The sequence below is a fragment of the Camelus bactrianus genome, chromosome 28, assembly GCF_048773025.1.
Source record: "Camelus bactrianus isolate YW-2024 breed Bactrian camel chromosome 28, ASM4877302v1, whole genome shotgun sequence".
Taxonomy (NCBI): domain Eukaryota; kingdom Metazoa; phylum Chordata; class Mammalia; order Artiodactyla; family Camelidae; genus Camelus; species Camelus bactrianus.
The window spans coordinates 16,725,790-16,748,049 of record NC_133566.1 but is presented as its reverse complement, the minus strand read 5'-3'; the positions used below and the strand labels follow the sequence as shown (position 1 = coordinate 16,748,049).

Below are 22,260 nucleotides of genomic sequence, written 5' to 3'. Positions count from 1 at the left end.
TTTCACAGACAACCCTGGGAGTCACATTCACATTCTTTGTCTTTTGTTACTCTATTAAATTGATGATGGCTCTAACTCCATCTCCCTCCTGTTACAAGAGCAATAATATTCCAAGCATTAAAAATTGCTCTCTCTGATTCCCACCCCTCTCCTCTATACTTTTACTTGCTTTATTTTTCCACATTGAGTTTATTGCTACCCCATGACACAGAGCACAACTTGCTGTGGGTTTCCTGTCCAGCTGTTGCCTGGAGGTCAGAGTTTGTTCATCTTTGTGCCACTAAACAACACGTGACCCAGAGATGGGAGCTGAGGAAACCTTCCTGAATGGGTGAGTGAATAAATAAGGCCCCTTCCTGTGCTCAGTATCTCATCTGACCTTATCAGTTCCCTAATCATTTCGTTTAACTTTTGTCACTACATCTACCTTTCCAATTTCAGCAACTTACACCGGGAAAATCAACTCACTCTAGATTTAAAATTACAAGGACATCATCATCCAGTTTAGGTGCTAAATTGAAAAGATAGACACACTGGGGTCTGGCTGATATCACAGATCTTTGCTCCTTTCTTCTTCCTTTTTGCCCCTTGCTTTTGGAATCTGTCCTCTTTTCCTAGGTCATGAGACAAGGAAAAATTATTTTTAAAAGAAGTTTATTTTCTGCTGTTGATGCCCTTTGGTGAAAGATTAACTGACTGAAGCTACCAGCTATCCTGGGGTTGAGGCAATCTCTAAATTCAACACTTTATTGATAAATGACCAAGAAGAGGCAAAGAGAGATCAGTCACCATCTCAGTTGAGCATGCAATGAAGACGTGTTTGCTTTGACCTCACAGATGTGTTCCTGAATACATTATAATATACTCTATAGTACATATTCATGTGTATATATACATATAATTTTATATATATATATATTTATATATATATATATAATTTTTAACTTTCTATTTGAAAATAATTATAGACACAAAAAGTTGCAAAATTAAGACAGTACAGAGAGGTTTTTGTCTGGTCATCACCCAGATTACCCCCAAAGCAGTATCTTACATATAGCAATGGTGATGATCAAAACCAGGAAACTTAACATTTTTATACGTCGTATGTTGTAGTTGTAGTAGAGATTTCATTACTTAAAAATGAATCCAGAAAAATAAAAAACCCGGTAGTAAAATAAACGCATTTAATAAAATAAAATAATTTTTTTTCAGTACAAGTAAGGACACCCTTATCTACGTCTGGTGTTTTGAAAACTTGCACCAGATTTTCTTAAGGCAATGTGTGATGTTATTTCTTTCTAGGTGCCTGTGTTTGTGATGGTGGTGGTTTTTTTGTGTGGCTATGCACACAGTTTTCTGGTTCTACTGTGAATACTCCTCATTTTCTTCTAGACACTTGATTAATTCCCAGTGACTGAGGCCTGTTGCTCCTGCTCAGAAGCCCCACTTTTTAATTTTTAATTTGTATCTATTTCTTTTTACTGATGTGTAGCTGATTCACAATGTTGGGTTAGTTTCTGGTGAATAGCCAAGTGATTCAGTTTGATAAATGTATATAAAATATATTCTTTTTCAGATTCCAGGATCCCTTTTCTTAAGAGAACTCTAGGGGACTGAGCAGCCGGAAAGCTTTGTTCTTGCTTGTTGAAAAAGACCCCATCTGCAGAAAGAATCAAGCAAATCTACAGCCAACATTTGGAAGCCATGAGCCTAAGCAATTATGCAGAATAATGACATCATAGACATGCATTTATAACAAATATCACGTGCATCAGGAAACACCAATTACGTAGCATCAATAAAAATCATTTTTCAGGTTGAATGGCTTTTCAAGGCATCTATGAAGCAACTAACATTTCTACGCACTAAGTATTTCACGGATTTATGCCAGCTACACTGAAACTTGGATTAAAAAGCCTAACAAGTAATGTCTGCTTGCCAAAGGAGAAACACTTGGAGTCAATTAGGACAGAAAACATGGTCTCTAAGGAAAAGCCACCAGACGTCATCCTCTCAGGATGCAACAGGACAAGCCAAGCAGTGGGGCTGCACTCAGAATTGGAGCATGTCGGGTGATGGAATCACTCAAAGCAGCTGCCCATGTGGCCCGGGGGTCCCAAATCATGCCCTAAGCAGGACAAGCAAAAATGCAGGGCCCCTTGTTCAAAACTTATTAAGAATTTCAGGATGGTGAGAACAGAGCAGGAAAGCCAGCCGGGCCCTTCTGAGCACGAGGTCCTGCACAATGGCACAGATTTCACCTTGTGAAGCTGGAGCCCGAGGTCCCAGGAGGAGCGCCTGACAGAAATGTGAACACGCGTCCTGGGTTTTTATTCCGTCCACATTCAGCAACCCTAGGTTTCTGAGGGCAGCTCAGGTGGCATCCAGGGTGTGAGGATGAAGAAAAGACCAACTGGACATGATTCTCCACTGTGTATTTTAACCATTTACCTCCTTTAGATGCTGGACATCCCATCGAGGGAAGATTTCTTTGAGGAGAATCTTTGAAGATTCCTTAGTTGGAAGGGAAGGAAAGGAAAGAAAAGGGAGGGGAGGCGGGGAGAGAAAAGAAAAGAGGGAGAGACGGAGGGGGCGTTGAGGAGAGGAAGAACTACTTCAAATTAACACAGGGACCAAATGTATGATGCTCTGACTAACTGCTGGCCCTTAAACATGGATTTGAACTTTATACTAAGAAGGATGCATGGATTCAAAGCAGTGACTTAAGCCAAGCAGAAATTCATGCACCGCTCAACTGAACTTGAGTGGTTAGTTTTTTGGTTTTTCTTTTTAGTTAAATCTAGACAAAACTTATCTTCCCAATGGAAAATAAAGTGCGTCTTTGTGGTTTCCACGCTTCATTCCATCCACATTTATGGAGCACCTACTATGTACGAGGCATCTACTGTCCATGTTGAGCATAGTGTGGATTAAAAAGATATTCATCTGTCCCACAGGGACTTCCTGTCTTGGAGGAGAGACCAGCACACGCACAAACAGCTCTGCTTGGTGGCATCTGCTGGGAACACGTCAGGCACAGCAAGTCAAAAGTAGACTCCTTTACTCTGACGATCAGGGAAGACATCGTGGAGGAAGCTTCACCCATGGGTCAGCTTCACTCATTAGTCCATCCCTTGATCCGACACCTCATGGTAACAACCACCATTTTCCCTTAACATCTGCTAAAGCTAAGCTCTTCCAAACTCTTTACATGGGATAACTGATTTGATTTGCATGACAACTTTGGGGAGTTAATAGGCTCATCCCGTTGTCCGGATAAGGCAACTGAGGCCTAGAGAGGTTAAGTAAGTTGCCAGGGTCATGCAGCCTAGAAGTGATGGGGCTTGGACTTCAACCCAGAGTCTGGATTCTTAATAATTCCACACCTGCACTGCACCTGCTGTGTGCCAGACTCTGTGCTGGGCATGGAGGGTACAAAGAGAATGCAAGAGCCCAGAGTGTGCTGGGGAGACAGGCAGGAATAGACAGCACCACCGTGTAACCTGATGTGGGCAATGGAGGTGAGTAAAGTTCAGTGGGTACAAGGGGTGGGGGGTCTTGGAACCAAGCCACTCACACTTGACTTCAGTTCTGACAATGAGAAAGGGTGGTGGGGAGATGAGGGTTTTCAGCTGCAGAAAGAGCATGTTTAAAGGCACAAGCTGAGGGGAGGGTACAGCTCAGTGGTAGAGTATATGCTTAGCACGCACGAGGTCCTGGGTTCAATCCCCAGTACCTCCATTAAAAATAAATAAATTTATTAAATAACTAGGTAAACCTGATTACCTCTTCCCTCCAAAAATATAAAAATGAAGGCACAGGGGCACGGAGAAGCCCCAGGAAGGCTGAGGGCAGGGCTAGCCGTGAAGGGCCTGGGCCACCAGCCTGAGGAGCCACTTCCATCCGGAGGTTCATGGTAAGCCCACTGACCGGCCAGAGTGTCAGCACCTGGAGGCTGGGGAGTGGCCGGAAGCACTGGATGAGCCAGCTCTGCCACTTCCAGTCAGAACTCCTGAGCACAGAACCCAGGAGGGGGACAGAGTGGTCGTGGGGTTATGTCACGAAAGTTGGAGGTGGTTTTTTATGCAGGTGACTGGACAGGGAATTCTTCCCGGGCCTCGGGCCTCTTATCTGTCCCTCCTCCGCCACCCTCCCCCACAATCCTGTCCCCTCCCCTCTTCCTTTCCTTCTCCTTCTGCTTTTCCTTCCTCTCCGTCTCCCTCTCCCTCCCTGTTTGTTCACTGATCCGCCCCAAAGGCCTCTTTAAACCACCAGGCGGGCCACCAGTCTGCTAACTCAGGCCTCCTCCAGCCCCATGCTGCAGCTCTCACCCCGAGCGGCTGTGGCCCCCGGCCGCACCCAGCCCCCCTGCCTGGGCCTTCCCCGCCCTCCAGAGGCAAGGCAACCTTCTGCCCCGGCGCCGGGCGCGCCCGGCCCTCCACCCTGATCTAGACACTCTGCTTCCGGAAACACTGCCCCTCTCCTGGTCCAGCTCACACCAGGCCCCGGCACCACGCACCTCACCACGCATTTCTTGGACATCTGTGGCGGCCCTGTAACACTGGAAACAGACCAACAGTCCCGAGGTTTTCACTATACGTGCCGGTAACTGCCATGAACACCCTGCCTGTGTTCCTTCATTTAATCCTCATACCATCCCTGCAGGGTCTGGGTTATCAGCCCCATTTTAGAAATACAGAAAGCGGCCTCAGACAGACAAAGACCTGGCCGGGGCTACTCCATGCAGGAGCAGAACCTGAATTAGCCTCACTTCACCTCCTCCCAGCAGTGCAGAATAGCATCCCTCGGACTTCACTTGGCACAAACACATTTTTTTTCTTGATAGAAAAACCTACACCTGTCCTTTCCTTGTTGGTTCCTGGTCCACACTATGTGTGTGTATGTGGGTGTGTGGGTGTATGTATGTATCTGTATGTGTGTGTATGTGTGTGTGTCGTATGTGTGTGTATTGGTTCCTGGTGTTATCCGATGTCCAAGGGCTTACAGACCCAGAGGCCAGGCCTGGAACCCCGCCGTTTATGGTTATACGGCCGTTATCCAGACAATCCACACAACGCACGGGGACGGTTTCTGTTTAGACGATCAGAAAATTAAAACAATTAACACATTCTCGTAAAGAACTCATAGATCCCAATTTGAAAATCAATGCCCAAATCAACCTTGCTGCAAAACCTAGAATCTGTGCAGAAAGTGAAGTCGTTGTGGGGAGCACAGAAGCACAGATAAGCAAGTGGCCTGGATTCACAAGGCTCCCTTCCTCCCAGGCCTCACACCTGGGGTTCTTGAGGCGTGCTTTCAATCATCAGATGCGGCAACATCTGGTTTTGAAAGAATTAGCACCAGCTTTCTCATGGTCAATGGATTTGGAAGAGACAACTAGAAGGTCTGTTCAAACGACCCTGGAGTGTCATCCCAGAGTCCCTCCAAGTTCCCGAAAGTGAAGGATCACATTTTATAAGTGCTGAGTGTCAGTTCTGTCCCCTGAGCAGATCTTCAAGCTGCCCTCCTCGCCCCGCTGCCAACGCCACCACCCTGGCCTGGGCACCACCTCTTTGCTCGAGGCTGAGACTTGGTCCCGAGCCTACTCTTGCTGCAGCCCTCTTCCCACCTCCGGTCTCCTATCACATCCCTCCCTCTGATTTGTTCTGCCATCACTAGGGGTGATTCTGGGCGTAGTTCCCCCTCTGTAGGGCTTCAGGAAGATCGGTTGGACTGTCGGCCTCTGATTCTGCTGCATCGGGCCGCCAGTCCACCCCCTTGCTCTCTCTCTCCAAGAGGCCCCCCAGAAGCGGAAGGCAGCTGATCTTCCAGGTAAGCAGAGCGGTCATCCACAGCCCAGACCCCCCATCCTAGCAGCTCCTCGTGCCCCTGCAGTGGCCAGCCAGGTCTCAGGGCCTTTAGGACTGATGCTCCGAGGCTCTGCGACTGAATGGCCCCGCCCTCACCTCTGATTTTAGGAGTAGCTGCACTTTGCTCCTTCTGGCATCTTGACATCTCCACCTGCAGATCACCAGGGCCCTGCACCAGAAGGCTGGGCCCCAGTGAGAATGCTCTTTCAGGCTTGCTGTGTGCTTCCTTCCAGGGCAGAGGGAGTCCAGGTTCTGCAGCCCGAGGTTCAGTCCTCGCCCACACCGTCCCCATCCCAAGGCCCCGTTCTAGCACTCGAGGTCCTGCTTGTCTGGGAAAGGAATCTGGAATTCTCCCTAGTGACAGGGGTGAGAATTCCAGGGCTGAGGAGTAAGGGGTGGGGTGCGTGTGTGTATGTGTGTGTGTGTGTGTGTGTGTGTGTATGTATGTGCATGTGTGTATGTGTGCATGTGTATATGTTATGTGTGTATTGTGGGTGTGGGTGTGTTTGTATGTGTGTAATGTGTGTGTATCTATGTGAGTGTGTGTGTATGTGTGTGTATGCATGTGAGTGTGTGTGTGTATCGTGAGTGTATGTGTGTGTGTGGGTGTATGTGTGTGTATATGGGTGTGTATGTATGTGCATGTGTGTATGTGTGCATGTGTATATGTATGTGTGTATTGTGGGTATGTGTGTATGTTTGTATGTGTGTAATGTGTGTGTATGCATGTGAGTGTGTGTGTGTCGTAGGTGTATGTGTGTGTGTATATGTGTACCGTGGGTATATGTGTGTGTGGGTGTATGTGTGTGTATATGGGTGTGTATGTGTGTGTGTGTGTGTGTGTGTGTGAGATGCCCTGACCTCTCTCCTCTGGGAGAGGCCTTCCTTTCTTTGGTACCTTTTATTCCTCCTCTTCCCTCCTTCACTTTTTATATTTAAGAAATGGGCTATTTCTTTTAATAGTTTTAAATAGACTTGATTTTTCACATTTTTTTGAATTAAAAAAAATTTTTTTGAAATTCAAGCCATATTAAATAGTTTTAAATAAAAAGGAAAAGTCTCCTGCCCAGTCCCTCACCTCCCAGACCACGCTCCAGAAATAACCGTCCTTAAGCAGCTTTTGTTCTGCTAGAAGCAGCAGCTTCCAAACGTCAGGGTCAGAAGGAGTCTCACGTCATGGCTTTGTTTCGTATTTGGAACATGCTTTTCTTGAGCAGTTTTATTTTTCCTGGAGCCTTAACAGACTTTCCCCCGTTTCAAGAAGAACCATACACCTCTTCCATCATCACTAAGAGCTTCCGGATTCATAATCATTCTATTTGTTGAACCGAAAACTCATCCCTTTCTTGAAGTCATGCTTTTGATCCTTCCGACTTCCTGTTCTCATTTGGACTGACTGTGTCCTGGGCCACTACTGGGCAGGTCTTTCTTTACACATATTCCTCTTGGGTTACCTCCAGAAAGCATATATGTCTGCCTAATTCTTAATTCCTTTTACACTTTTCTCCAGTTCACCTACTAGTAAAATTTTTTCAGAAAGTGCTTGGCAGTTCGACTCACTGAGCATCTGAATATCTGTAAGTCTTTGTTTTGGCTCATATTTGATCAATAATTTAGCTAGCTATAAAATGTTACATTCAAAATAACTTTCTTCTGAATTCTAAAGGCATTGTTCCGTTTTATTCCAGACCCTCGCCACTCAAAGTGTGGTCCACAGACCAGCAGCGTCAACATCACTTAGAAACTTGCTGGAAATGCAGAAGCCCCAGACCCACCCCAGAATCTGAATGTGAACAAGATCCCCAGGAACGCGGGGGTGCACTGGAACGGAGAGGTGTCGTTCCAGGCCCTCACGCTGCTGCCCATAGGACTGAGGCCAACCTGGCTCTTTTCTTAGTAAATAGTAAGTAATCTGTTTTTTTTTTTTCAGTCTAAGGTTGGGGGCCCTCTCGTGGTCCTCACTTGGTGATCTGAAATTCTCCAGGCTGTTCTGAGGCTCTGACCTTTTCTAGTGGGTCCTGCCAATTCCAAGACGTGTGCCTTTCTTCAGATCCGGGAAATGCTCATCTTTTATTTCCCTGATTTTCTCTGCTTCTCTGTGTTCTCTGCTCCCTCATTCAGGAATGGCATCAATTTCCCAGATTGATCACCCATGTCTCTTCGCTTTTCCCTTTGACTTCCCTTCGCTTGGTTTTGCTGATCTGCATTCTGAGAAGTTTTCTCAAATTTATCCTTTGGCCCTGACACTGGACTTTTTTTAAATTATGCAAATGTGTAATTTTAATTTATTATGATTCTCTGCACTGTGGTTACTATAGTTTGATGCACTTTGGTTCTCAGAGTGCTCCCTGGTCATGCAGGGTGTTTTTGCTTTATGGATGCAACGTCATCACACATCTTCAGAGATATTAATTAGTTTTGGTTTCTCCCAGTGTTAGGAGTTCTATTTGTTCATTTTTCTCCTTCTTTTATATGTTATTCATTTGCCTTAAGTTTCTGATCGTTCTTAGTACATAATCCTGTATTGTGGAATTATTATTCATTTGCTTAGGTGCAATGATGGGATTGTGTTTCCGTAAGAAGATGCCCTTATTTTAGACAATGAATGTTGAAGCTTTTAGGGATAATGTGTCTGACGTTTGCAACTTTCAAATGGTTACACACACACACACACACACACACACTCAAACATATGTATAGAGAGACTGAGAAGGAAACCATTTAAATACAGCAAAATATTAACATGTGGAAGTGGAGACTATACCCAAGTGTTACTGTAGTAGTCTTTCAAATTTCTCTTGAAATTTCTGCTTGAAATTTTCAAAAGTTGGAAATAGTAAGGAAAACAAAACAAAAACAAATTATCTGAATATCTTTGGGACAATACTCCTGGAATTAGCTTTCTTACAGGAAACCAGACACTCGCTTTGGCCTTTACGCGAGTCAGGTGGTAGGTCATTTGCATCTTTGCATATCTGTTCGCAGAGTAATGAACACTGTACGCAAAGCCTCTGACTGATCGGCCCTAGGAAACCCGCCACAGTGGATTAAGACGGGACCCATCCTAGGGTATCTCTAATGAAGCAAAAGAAAGTTCTAATGGGATTTCATGGGTGTGGGCAGTAATTGGATTTGGTGGAGGGTGTAATTAAATTTCACCAAGGACCTACAACCTCTGCCCCAGGAAAATAATGAAAGGGTCAGAAGACCTTGGATCTTGCTTAAAGGGAGGTATGTAAAGCCTGCAGGAATTCTGAAGCACGTGACCACTCTGTCCACGTCGCCCCAATCCTGGGACGGCAGTACCTGCAGGCTCGCTAAAGAGTCTCACCTTCTGGCGGGGGGCTGAAAGCACTGCGGGTAGCAGCGGGATCCTATAAAAACTGCTGACCAGTTTCTGTCCCCTGGTCTCCTGAAATTTCTATCTCTACTTCGATAAGCAGAATCAGAGCAGAATCCAGCCCAGAGAGGGACAGCCTCCCCAACACAGGCTGATTCCAACACTCCAGTGGAAGGTCAAGGTGGAGGCAGCCAGCGCCACCTTCCCCACGACTGTGTGGATGCCGGGCCATCTGAAAGCTCTGGGTTCAAAGCAGGGCACGTCAGCCAGAGGTGTCCTGTTAGGATGTGTCAGCTGGTGGCAAGCAGGCAGCCTCACCCCCTCCCCAGCACAAAGCTAATGTACACGGGGGTCTCAGTCCCTCACTCCCGGAGACCAAGCCCTCCCTGGCCAACCTAAGTGTCCTTCCTAGAGCAGGTTACCAGGGCTGTGGCAGATGCCACGTCTGTTGTCAGGTGCTCTAATGCGGGAGGCTGTCCTGTGGTCAGAAATGCCTGGCTCTCTGCTCCAATCCCTCTCCTGCTCTCAGTCCATGTGACTCAGCATCTCTCCAGAGACATCAAAAGAAACAGCTCCCACTTCCAACCATGCTCACCTGAGCTGATCCATCAGGTCCACCCCATCTGCCTCCCATGCTCCAGAAATGTATCAAACTCCTGGTCTTCTGACGGCCCCGCTCCCACTGCCAGTGGCCCCTGCAGGTCTGTTCTCTTCCAGTCTTTCTTCCAGGTATTTGAGCAGGATCGCAGAGGAAAGAGCAGCCATGTCAGCGTTCCTGCCATCATCCTGAGCCAGAAGCCGTCCCCTTGGTTTTAGTCTCCTGTTTATGCAGCAGTGTCTAAGTGTCGCTTTTCCCTCTAATTCTGGATGTTCTGGGAATGCTTCCCCACTCGCCACCACCTTTAATCTTCCCTCTTCTGAGCAATAAAATCAGGAGGGCAACTGCCTTATCTGAGGGCATCTTTGCAGAAAAGAATTAATGCGCCAGGCCTGAAACTGCTCTGTTGTGGTCGGAAAGGTGTGCTTTCAGGGATGCCCTTGGCTGGCATCCGGGAACCTGGACTTGACGAGACTGCCCCCCCGTCTGTGACTGACAAAGGGGGCTCACTGTGCCTAAACTGTTCGTGCAAACGATATGGTTTATGCTGAACACCTGTTTTCTGTCTGAAGGTCTGGAATTGTACCCTTTTTTTAGATTGAAGTATAGTTGATTTATAATGTGTTCGTTTCTGGTGTGCAGCATAGTAATTCAGTGATACACACGCATATATAAGCATTCTTTTTATATTCTTTTTCATTATAGTTATGACAAGTTATTGAATATAGTTCCCTGTGCTGTACAGTAGGACCTTGTCGTTTATCTATTCTGTATATAGTAGTTTGTATCTGCTAATCGCCAACTCCCAATTTATCCCCACCCCTGCCCCGCTTTCCCCATTGGTAACCATAATTTTGTTTTCTATGTCTGTTCTGTGAGTCTCTTTCTGTTTTGTAAATAAGTTCATCTGTGTCATTTTTTTTTCAGTTCCACATATAAGTGATATCATATGATGTTTGTCTTTCTCTGTCTGACTTATGAAGGTCTGGAATTTTGATGTGTACTAGGAGGAGGGGGCATACACGACCAGCCCCCAATAGAAACCTTGACTGCTGAGTCTCTAATGAGCTTCTCTGGTAAATGACATTTCACGTGGACTATCACAACTCACTGCTGGAGCCACTAAGCACGTCCTGTGTGACTCCACGGGGAGAGCAGTCTTAGAAGGTCATGCCGGTTCCCTCTGGACTTTGCCCACATGCCTTTCCCTTTGCCGATTGTGTGCTTCATCCTTTTGCTACAATAAATCCCAACCGTGAGTGTGACTGGATGCTGCATCCTGTGAGTCTTCCTAGAGAATTACTAGACCTGGGTGTGGTCCCCCTGGGACCGCCCCTGGCTTCCTTCCTCCGTCTGAGCCTCGAAGCCTTGTATGGGTTCTGATTGCATGGGTGCTCTGCCTCTTTGTGATGACGCACATCCTCCTGAGCATGAAGCTCGGCCTCCCTCCAGCCCAGCATCCCTGCATCCCTGCCCTCAGTGGTCCAGAGGGCCTTTCATTTCCCACTTATATGACAAACAGCAAGTGGTCCCCGTTTCTCCCTCTGCTTCCACTTCAGTTCATAGTTAGAAATTGTGACCACTCCCATAACTAAACAACCTTTTACAATAATTAAACAACTTTTCCATAGCACCCACAAGCTAGAGTTTCCAATGGAAGCACTGAATCACAACTTCAGGGTCAAGAAATGTTAAACCACATGCTTGAGTTTAAAATGTCCCTTGGCAGATAACTGGATAAAGAAGATTAGGTGTATATATATACACACACACACACACACATATACATACATACATACATACATACATACATACATACATACATACATACAATGGAATACTACTCAGCCATAAAAAGGAAGAAAATAATGCCATTTGCTGCTACATGGAATGACCTGGAGATCATCATACTAAGTGCAGTAAGCCAGAAAGAGAAAGAAAAATACCATATGATATCATTTATATGCAGAATCTAAAAAAAAAAAGACACAAATGAACTTATTTACAAAACAGAAACAGACTCACAGACATAGAAAATAAACTTACGGTTACCAGCAGGGTAAGAGGGTGGGAAGGGATAAATTGGGAGTTTAAGACCTGCAAATACTAACTACTGTATATAAAATAAACAACAAGTTTATACTGCACAGCACAGGGAACTATATTCAATATCTTGTAGTAACCTATAATGAAAAAGAATATGAAAATGAATATATGTATGTATATGTGTGACTGAAACATTATGCTGTCCACCAATAACTGACACAATGCTGTAAACACCAAGTCTCATAATCACCCTGTGAATATGGTGAGGACGTGTAAGATCTACACTCTTGCCAACTTGTAGGCTTATAATACAGCATTGTTAACTACAGGTGCTGTGTGGTACATTAGATTCCCCAGAACCTATTCACCTGACGCCTGGAAGTTTGTCCCCTTGACCAGCATCTCCCCATTTCCCCCACCTCCCACCCCCGACAACCACCAATCTACTCCTTGGCTCCACAAGCTTGCTTCCTTAGATTCCACATATAAGTGGCATCACACAGTATTTGCCTTTCTCGCTCTGATGTATTTCACTGAGCGTAATGCCTTTTATTTACCCCCGTTTAATACATTCCAATGTCCATTCCTTTTGGCAGTTCTAAGCCTTCTTTTGTTGTCATGGTCTTTTCTTAAGAAGAGAACCTCCTTCAGCTGTTCTTCAAGAGCAGATTTGCTAGCAACGAGTTCTCTTAGTTTTCTTTAACCTTTCTTTCCCCTTCAATCTGGAAATCTGTTTTTACTGGATATAAAACATGCAGCCGACTGTTCTGTTCTTACAGGACTTGAAATGTTGTGCCCGTTCCTTTTGACCTCTGTGGTTCCAGGTTGGCAATCTGCTGTCATCTGAATCGGTGTTCCCCTAAAAGTAATGCACCATTTCTTTCTCTCTGCTTTCAAGATTTTTTTTTTCTCTGCCTTTAGTTTTCAGAAGTTTAATTATGATGTGTCTTGTGGTGGATTTCTTTGGGTTTTCCTATTTGGGATTTGCTCGGCATCTTGAATGTTTCAGTTTCGCGTCTTTTGACAAATTTTGGAGGTTTTCAGACATTGTTTACTTAAAGACTCGTTCATCCTCATCCTCATCCTCTTTCCTCTCCTGAGACCCTAGGGACATAAATGCTAGCTCTTTGGTTATGGTTCTCGGATCCCTGAGGTTTTTCAGTTTCTCCCGCTCTGCTCAGACTGGGGAAAGTCTATAGTTACAAAATCTGTTCTCTATCATCTCTACTCTACTACTGTCATTCTCACATCTGTTATTCCATCGTTGTATCTTTCAATTCTATAATCTCCCTTTGGTCCCTTTGTATTTCTTCCTTCTTTGCTGAAATGTTCTATTATGTTTGTTTCAAGAGTGTTTGCAATTACCTTTGAAATATTATTATGATGCGTACTTTGAAATCTTTGTCAGATGATTCCAACATCTGATTCTTCTTGGTGTCATCATCTGTTGATTTTCTCATTCAGCTTGTGGTCCTCCGGCTCCTTTGTATAACGAGTGATTTTTCTACTGTATTTTCTATTCAAACATTGTATCATGAGATTGTATTCCACGGTCAGGTGCAGCGCAAGCCTGGGTGGGAGTGTATGCTCAGCTTCCCAGTGGGTGCTGCCAACACCACTCTGGAACGAGCAGGGCACTGACCCACATTAGCCTGTCACAGACAGGTGGGGCGAAACTTCAGCTCTACCAGGGGGTGGGGGGAGGAAGCAGAGTACAGAACTAACCCCAATTCCCACCACCTCTTTCCACCTTACTGATGCTGGAGGAGGGTAGAGACTGAGCTCCCCACTGGCTCCTGCTGAGACTGGGGGAGCCTGAAGTGGAGTATTAACTACCCAGCTCGTACCATGTCTTCCCACCACTGATGCCAGAGGAAGCTGGAGGCTCAGCTTCCACTGGGCCCCTTTGGCACGAGGGAGAGAGGGCAGGGAGAGAAGGGATCAAAGTGCCCAACGGTCATGCTGCACATTGTCTGACCTGGTTTCTTGTTGCCATGTGGGTGTGCAGCTTCAGCGCTGCAGCGGGCCCCCGGACACCAAGGATGCGGGGAACGTGAGATGTGAGTAGTCCTGACTCACACCTCCTGCTTTAGTCTAGCTGCTGTCAGGTAGGGGTCGGGGTCCTACGCTTCACTGGACGCTGCTGACTCTGGAGTTGAGGCTTGAGGCACACTGGTAGTTGGCTCCATCAGCTCGCTGGGTCTTGTTGCTGCCGGGTCGAGGCGAAGGCTTATCTCACCAACGGGCCCTGCTGACATCACTCCAGTGGGAAAATCTGGTCTCTTCTTTCTCCCACCAGGTAAGGAACGGAAGGTGACGCCCCTGCTCAGCCCCTCCAGCACCACCAGGTTGGGGAACAGCATTGCTTCCACCTGCTACCTGCCTCTGCCGGCTTCTTCGGACTGAAGTTTAGGTGGGAGATCAGTTTCTGCCAGGCCGTGTGTGTGCGCGTGTGTGTGTGTGTGCGCGCGTGCACGTGCATGTGTTGGTCTGGTTTTTCTGTTGTATGAGCCTAGTGTACAGTGAGTATTGCCAAAAGCGTTTTCTATTATGAGGCCACCACCTTCCCCACCCTGTGGCTGGGGGGGCAGGCTTTTCTTGGAGCAAATTTTGTGTGTGCCTACTAGAGATTCAGGACAAATAACTCTGTGCAGGATTTATGGGGGGCAATAAGGAAACCCAGAGAACTTACTGCCAATTCTTCCTCCAGTCCTAAGGGCCTTAAGCAGCCTGGCTTCTTCTTCCTCCCCTTTGAGAGTCTCCCTGCGCTGGTTCATTGTGCCTGCCCAGGGTGTTTAAAAGAGGAAGGCCCTGGGAGGAACGGGGTCATTTCATCTTAGCAAAACCAAAAGTCTCTATTCTCCTTCCCTAAAAGCCCCTCATTGTGATCACATTCTGTACACAGTTTTACATCATTTTTACTTGCCATATCACCCGTTTTAAACTTCTGTAATAAAATCTTCATAGGTACAGTTTTAAAGGCTCTCCAGTTCCCTAGCGAGTGGCCAGAACTTGATTTACATAATCATTTTCCTATGGTTGAAAATGTAGATTCCAACCTTATTGCTATAATAAATAATGCACTAATGAGAACATTTGTGTCCCAAGTTCTTTCTGTATTTTGGATTATAACCTTAGAGAGAGTCCCAGAAGTAGACTCACACATGGCCAATAGCAACTTGGAAGAGGCCCCTCTGGTTCTAACCAACAGTGGAAACTGATAGACTCTTAAACACAGGCCAGCTTGGTAGAGGAAAGAAATGGGTATTGCAGATGCCCCCACGTGGATCTCTTTGATCACTAGTGTGGCTGATCAACTGCCTTCCTTTTGTAAATTAGCTTTTCATGTCTTTTGCCTGTTTGTCTTTTGGGACCTTACCTAACTACTCTTTGGGAAACAGCCTTCCCGGTAGAAGAGACATGATTCAAGATATACAAGAAGTAGTTTTCTTAAGCCAAAAAGATACAGTTCGACATCAAATATCAGCTGACATTTGAAATAAATTAACTAATCTGCCCATTAAACTAGTGCAAAAAATCAAGTGCCTGACATAAAAACACCTGCCAATTAAATGAAGCCATCAGACAAAGATAAAACATAAGAAGCACCTCAGATCTCTGGATGACTCTTAATTTTGAAAATTATGCTGTTTCAAAAGAATAAACATTTCTTGAATCTTACCTGCAGCATAACAACATTGTCACCTTCAAAAGTTACGAACACATCTGTGTCACATTTCAAGCCTGAGATTCGGTTTTCCATCATGTAACCCTATTGCAAAAAAAAAAAGAAAAGAAAAAGAAACAGATTTTAGATTTGCAGTCCCATCATTACAAAGGACATTTTCTTCAAAATTAAAAAAAAAAACCTACAGATAATTGAAAAAAAAAGAAAATAACTGTATTTCTTGTATCCAGAATAACCATTCCAAGAATTTTGATCCATCACATCAGCTCTTGGTCTATAAAGATTATTTTGGGTGTGCCTTCATCAGTAGTCAAAATACTTGAAAATAGTCATGTCACATTTTTCCAAAATATTTCAACAGATTATGCTCATTTTTTTCTCTCTCTCTTCCCAATCTTGTGAATTCTAATAAATGTCAAGATCTTAGTGACTACATCCCACAATATGCAGGAGAATGATGCCTCCCCCACCCCAACCCCTTTTAAATTAGCAAATATACCTATGAATCTTGGGAGACAACTTAAAAATCCTAAAATGCCCCTCTGCCTCTTGATGTCATTAAATGCTCTGCGTCGTAAATTCACACCCCAGCTTCCAGCCAGTTTTTCCTTTTCTCACTTCCTGACATCCTTCTTTAAATGGCAGTAGCCTGCTGCTCCTTTTCAAAGTGGCGAAGTGTTTCTGCACACACCCTGGGGGAATCAGCTGCTCCAGAGAAAGTGGATCAGCCCGAGGCAAAACGTGGAGGGAGCAGAGTTGCCCGTGTTCGGCTGCAGGCCCGTCCCCTTCTCCAGGCCTCTGCCCTCATTGTCCTCCCCACTAACTCTCCAGGATCGTTCCCACTCTCAAAATCTGCTTCTCAAGCAGTCCTGACACATAAGTTACATCAGAGGCAGCAGCTATGGTGGTGCCTCTCCTGGGAGCATTTGCACTTAGCTCTTTGGCTCTGATTGAGAATGACAAGATTTAGCCCCATTGGAACCTTCAAGCCACAAGGGCCAGGGAGGGTCCCAGAAGATGCTCCCGTGGACAGCCATATTCTCCAATCTCTAAGTATGCGTCATCCTTGGGGGACCTGCCTCATTTCTGAAAACAGCCACTGGAGTCACAGAAGCGGGCACTCTGGGCTCCCGCTGACCACAGAGCCTGAAGTCCTATGAGCATCCATACTTCCTGCCCCAAGAACCATCCTCTGACGCCCCCCACCGCCTCCCCTGCTCCCTCTCAGCACCACGCCAGTCCGGGCAGACCTTCTGCACAGTGCGATCCCCTACAGAAGCAAAGGCGTCTTTACAAACCCGCAGGAATCCTTCATTACTTTCATAAAGGTAAACTGTATTTATGGATGAGTAAGTCAGGAGCATTTCCAGCCTGGAGAAGTTCAGCCTCCCCTCCTCCATCATAACCACAGGGTGAATCCCGCGCCCCCATCCCCCGAAACCACATGAGAAGGGCTTCTCACTGAGTGTGATCAGGCCCCAGAGGGTCTCCCCTGCAGGGGTGGCTGACTCACTTCATCGTCAGCATCTACCATGTATCAAGCAGACACTGTGCTGAGGCTTTACCCAAACCCCATTCACCATTTCACTCAATCCCTTTCCTCCTCTCAACAGCCCTGGGAGGTAGGCGCTACCCCATTGCACAGATGAAGAAAGTGAGGCTTCAGGGCTAGGCTGCAGTGTTCTTGGACAACCTCTCCAGTTCTGGTGTGGAAAAGATGAACATGGAATAAATCACCCCGGAGTTGGGGAGGAGCCATTACGCATGGGAAAGACACCTGCCCAAGGCTCAAAACAATAACTTTGAGGAACTAGCCTTTTCCCTTGAGCATTTCGCTCTGGTCTCTTCTAGCAGGGGAGGGAGGAACAGCTTCTTTGTTGTTCTCTGACACCTGAACTGTTCACTCTCTGCCCTGGAAACCAGGCCGTCGGGGCTTTAAAGTGATTGGGGAGACAGGCCACCGGAAAGGCAGTGGAATCAGCACCCGAACCCCGTCGTCTCCTGGAGGGCGGGCACTGGAGTCCCGGGACGCGAAGATGCTTCGTGTTTTTGTGCTAGTTCTCCACGTGCAATGGGATTTACTTCTCTCCTAGATGATGACACTCAGCTTTAACTCCTCTCTTCATTCGAATACTGGACAAAACCACATGACTGATATCCAGATGGTTCTAGACTCTCCAGGGTCCTGACACGACCACGCTACCAGGCCCACAGCCCTCACAGAGCTTGTGGGTAACTGGAATGAAGTAGCAGAGAGAAAACCCACAGGCTAAGTGTGTGCGAGGCAGCGGCCGTGGCCAGCACGCCGCCTCCAATCTCCTGAAACTACCCAGGCATATTTACAATCTAACCTCCTTAGAATAGACCAGAGAGGCCCATCCTCAGAAAAGCCTAAATCCTCAGGATATCTGAGATGACCCTTCTAGAAACTAACTTGGTTCGCAAAGCCCTGGCCTCTGGGCTCTGTGTGAACGTGTGTGAGAGTTTAGGGAAAGATACGCCACGTCGAGTGGGAGGTTACTGACCGGGGACTAGCTTCCATCTTCCCAGGAACTTAAATTCTAACTCTCTGGGGACAAATGATTATAAACAGTGTGTGTGCATGTAGCATTTTCTAAATAAAAATGAACTTTCAAAATTAACTACCAAAAGCAATACATAAGCATTGTGAAACAAACAAACCAACCAGAAAACAAGGAAAAGAGATTTAAAAAGTCATCCACAACCTCGTGATGTGGGAGACAAAAGGACGCCTGAGAAAGAAAGACCCCAAGAAAAGGCTTGATGGAACTGGGGATCCAAAGGTGGAGGTAGATGGTACAGGGAGGCAGGTGGGGAGACACCTGGAAACCAACAGAACAGATCTGGCCAAAGGGAGCTACAGAGTGTTCTAGGGGGAGAGGGGACATGACAGCATGGGTGGTACAGTCAGAGGAGGCTGAGGATGGGGTCAGGGGTGAGGAAAGCTAGAACCAGGGGAGGAAGATGGAGGAAGGTAAGAGTGCTGGATTCGGAGGAAGGAGGAAACATGTTAACCTCAAAGTTACCCTCAGCACCCATGGGTGGTGAGCTGGGGAACAGTCCTGGGCTCTGAGGCCAGAGACACCTGCCACTAACCCAGCACCTTCTCAAGGCTTCACCGCAGGATGTGCTGGGACTGGAGGGACAGTCTTGTGAAAGCCATTACTGGGACTGACTTTGGGTTCTGTGTGACACGGGATATATCATTTCCACGCTTCACAGCAACATCTCAGCACCCTGGTTTCAGGGAGGATGAAGCTGAGGGTCCGTGGGGTTTTCCCACTCCACGCCAGCCTGGCCCACTTCCCTGGGTAGTGCAATGCTGGCCCCTCTGTTTGGGATGCCCCCCAGATCTCCAGGCATCTCTCTCCCTGTCTGTCTCTGGTCGGTCATTCCCACCGCAGGGAGGCTGTCTCCCATCCTCTGTCTAAAACAGCTGCCCACCCACCACCATCACTCTCCATCTCCATGCCGCCGTCTACTTTACTTCGGAGCTTTTCATTCTATCATCACTATATATACATAGGATCTTCAAAATTGTATTTATTGCCTGTGCCCCATGAGGACACAGACTTTACTGCACTCACCACTGCATCCCCACCCGGAAACAGGACCCGGTGCATCTCAGGGGCACAATAAAGTATCTGTGACCAGTCGAATGAAACAACATGCGGGTAAGTGGCGAAACGGGGTCAGAACCCAGAGCCACCCAACTCCACCGCCTGTGTGTGCTCTGCTCTTCTTTTCTATAAAGTGCACAGGCGGTTGGACAGAGGGACATGGAGGTGGACAGGGAGGTGAAGGGACAAGCCAGAAGATGAAGACACTCGCTGTTGGGAGGAGCTGCCCAGACCAGGAGCCTGTGTGGACAGAGGCGCAAGGCTGGTCACGCTCTGACAGAGATCACAAAGCCCAAATGCAGCGGGGACAGAATATGACACGGAGCCCCTGGCCGGCAGAGAAAGGCCAGGATGTCGGTGTCCAAGCTGGGAGTTTAGCAGAAGCAGGAGTGGCTTTAGGAAATTGCTACCCAAGGCCACAGGTGATCCTGGCTCAGATCTCTGGGGGTAGGAAAGGCCGACGGTCTTAGAGGCCTGGAGGCAGGGTAGATGTGTCTCTCTGTGGACCTGCATTTGTGGACGGTGTTCCTGAAAGCTGAGGGGACACCATTAAAGGTGACACAGCTGCAGCCGGGAGAAGAAGAGCCTCAGGACAGTTAACACAAACCCCGCCCCAGCTTCCCGGCCTGGATGCTGCTGCCAAGCGGGAGGTGTCCCAGCATCCCTGACTCCCCCGGTGGGGACCACACAAGAGGTGACTCATGCTCCCCCAGGGTGTAAACTGAACCTCGAATCAGCCCAGCAGCAGACGGCCTGCCCTCACAGACCAGGACACGTGCAGGGGAGGACAGAGAGGCCGGGTTAGGGGGCAGAAGGGAGCCTTTCCAGCCCAGTGACAATCAGCAATCAGCTCATCTCGGGGAGGTGGGGGTGGGGGAGGAGGAGACAGGAGACAAAGACTCTGCACTTTGAGGGACACTGGGCAAGTGCCCAAGATGACAGCAGAGAGTGGGCTTCCTGCAGTGGCCACATGGGCCCAGAAGGAGAGGGGGCACTTCCCTGCAGACTGGGACACCGGAGGGGGCCCACAGAGCTGGAGGAGAGCAGAGTTCTGGCAACAGCAGCCCCTGCATGGACTTATGGTGCACACCGGGCCTGTGGCCTCAGGTGCAGAGCAGAAAAGGCCAGGCTGCGGTTCCGTGGCAAGGGCCCCGCCATCCTCACTTACCCCTCCGTCATCTCCCTGGAGCCAAAGCCGCCACCCTCAGTCCCCAAACCCGCACCGTCCTGGAGCCTCCTTCCAAGAACAGGCTGTGCTGCGAGGGCCCGGGAAGGCCGATTCCTGGATGAGGAATTTGGACTCAGTCTGTTCTTGCCATGGAGGGAAAAGGCCCGTCAGCCCCCGGGGCAGGCCAGGGACCAGCATCCCGGGGCTTGTGACGGCATCAGCATCACACGGTCTCCTCCCAGAGCACATCCCTCTCGAGCCAGGACCTGTGAGACTCGCTTCTGCCCAGGCTGCCAAGGGGCCCGCCCCTTCCATGAAACTTTCTAGAAGAGTCTAAAGTGTTCCAGGGAAACAACCGGGGCCGTGTTTCCTGCTCTCTACTCCTACCCCCGCCCAGGGCGTTTTCCCTCCACCTTCGAGCCGCAGGGTCCCCGCACTCCCTCGTGGGGTTCTGTTTCATTTTTTCTAAGCCTCATAATTATCTCAGCTTTCACCAGGGACCCAAAGAGGCCCACTCAGCAGAGGACTGCACGTCACACACGGGGCTCGGGTCTCAGCTCCCGTGTCCACGCAGAGCGCTCCCGACGCGGGCGCCCTTGCAGCCTCTGCCGGGAGTGGACTTGGTTCTCACCCTGCCTGTCTCTGCTGGGAGTCGCTCCACGGCAGGCCTGAAACCTTGGCCTTCAGTGTATCTGAAGTGAAAACAAACAGTTACCTTGGGGAGGCCTATCAAAACATCACAGAGAGTGTGTGCGTGAGCGCGCGCATGTGTGGTATTATCCCGAATCTTGATGGTTCTCAACCAGAGATAAATCAATGTGAACGGCTTCTCCAATGCAAATAAATCCTTCGGAACCTCAGGAAATCCTTCCCTAAGCCATCATCTCAAGACACTCAAGAGCACCTTAGGTTATCATTACAGAATAAAATGGCAGTTTCCACAATTTTTCTTCTTTTCCACCTTGGACTCCTACGTGGGGGCATTGCTTAGACATTTCAGGTTGGGGGCTGGGGAGATAAGGAAAAAGAGGGGAGGGAGGGAAGAAAAAGTTTCCATCCAAAAAAAAAGTGAATAATATTTTCCATTAGCTTACTTTTCTATTAATAAAAAAAAGAAGAAGAAATGTGGAATAGACAGAGGGAACTCTAAACTCCACACTCCCCACGCCAGCAGAACCCCCGGGGGACCCACAGGCCGGGCTCTGGGAGGAAACAGCACACAGGGTGGACGCGCCACTCTATCTCTGCCTTCTGGGTTACATCGAGCCTCTTAGCAACTAATTGTGAATGTCATTAAGGTTGTGTCCCATTTCAGTGAGAGCCCCATGAAACATATTTTATGATTCAAACTTTGTACGCTGCAAGTTTAATACGTTCCTGCTGTTTTTAACATCTCTGATTTTTTTTTTACTGTATGACTACATTTAATAAATGTATCAGAACAAATTAGAAACAGGCTTTCCCCCCACTTCCTTTTAAACAAATTGAGGGTAAATTTTGTGAACTTGATCAATCTTATTGGTTAAAGGAAGGTTGATGGAAAATAGAGACCAACCGGAAGGGACTGGGTCTTGGAACTGCGTTAATTTTATCCTGAGGTGTCTCTGCTGCCCTGGAGCAGGGGACCTGGATGTGTGGGCAGCTAGTGTGTGTGAGATTCACTGCACCCTTTCCTGTGACAGAGGCGATCTAGGTGGGGTCTTCTGACAGCCCAGCAGATGATGGATGTTCTGATGGAGGTGATGACGAGGCGCCCCACCCGGCCCTGGACGCCCTGAAGTGACCCTGCACTCTCAGGGCTTATGACAGGGGGGAGTGGGTGGGATGGAATTCATTCGTGGGGCCCGTCACCAAATGCACGCTGAGGGTCTTGTGTTGCAGGCACTATGCTACACACTGCAAACCTTAA

At 47.6% G+C, this 22,260-nt stretch overlaps 1 protein-coding gene across 4 annotated transcripts in view; it reads right to left on the bottom strand.

Annotated features, from left to right (window-relative positions):
- ACOXL (acyl-CoA oxidase like) overlaps positions 1 to 22,260 on the bottom strand; it is a 255,445-nt gene that overhangs the window by 91,598 nt on the left and 141,587 nt on the right. For all 4 annotated transcript variants that reach the window (XM_074354662.1, XM_074354663.1, XM_074354664.1 and 1 more), the window contains one exon: positions 15,537 to 15,626. In XM_074354662.1, the coding sequence (XP_074210763.1) occupies positions 15,537 to 15,626 (90 nt within the window). The remainder of the gene's footprint in view (positions 1 to 15,536; positions 15,627 to 22,260) is intronic.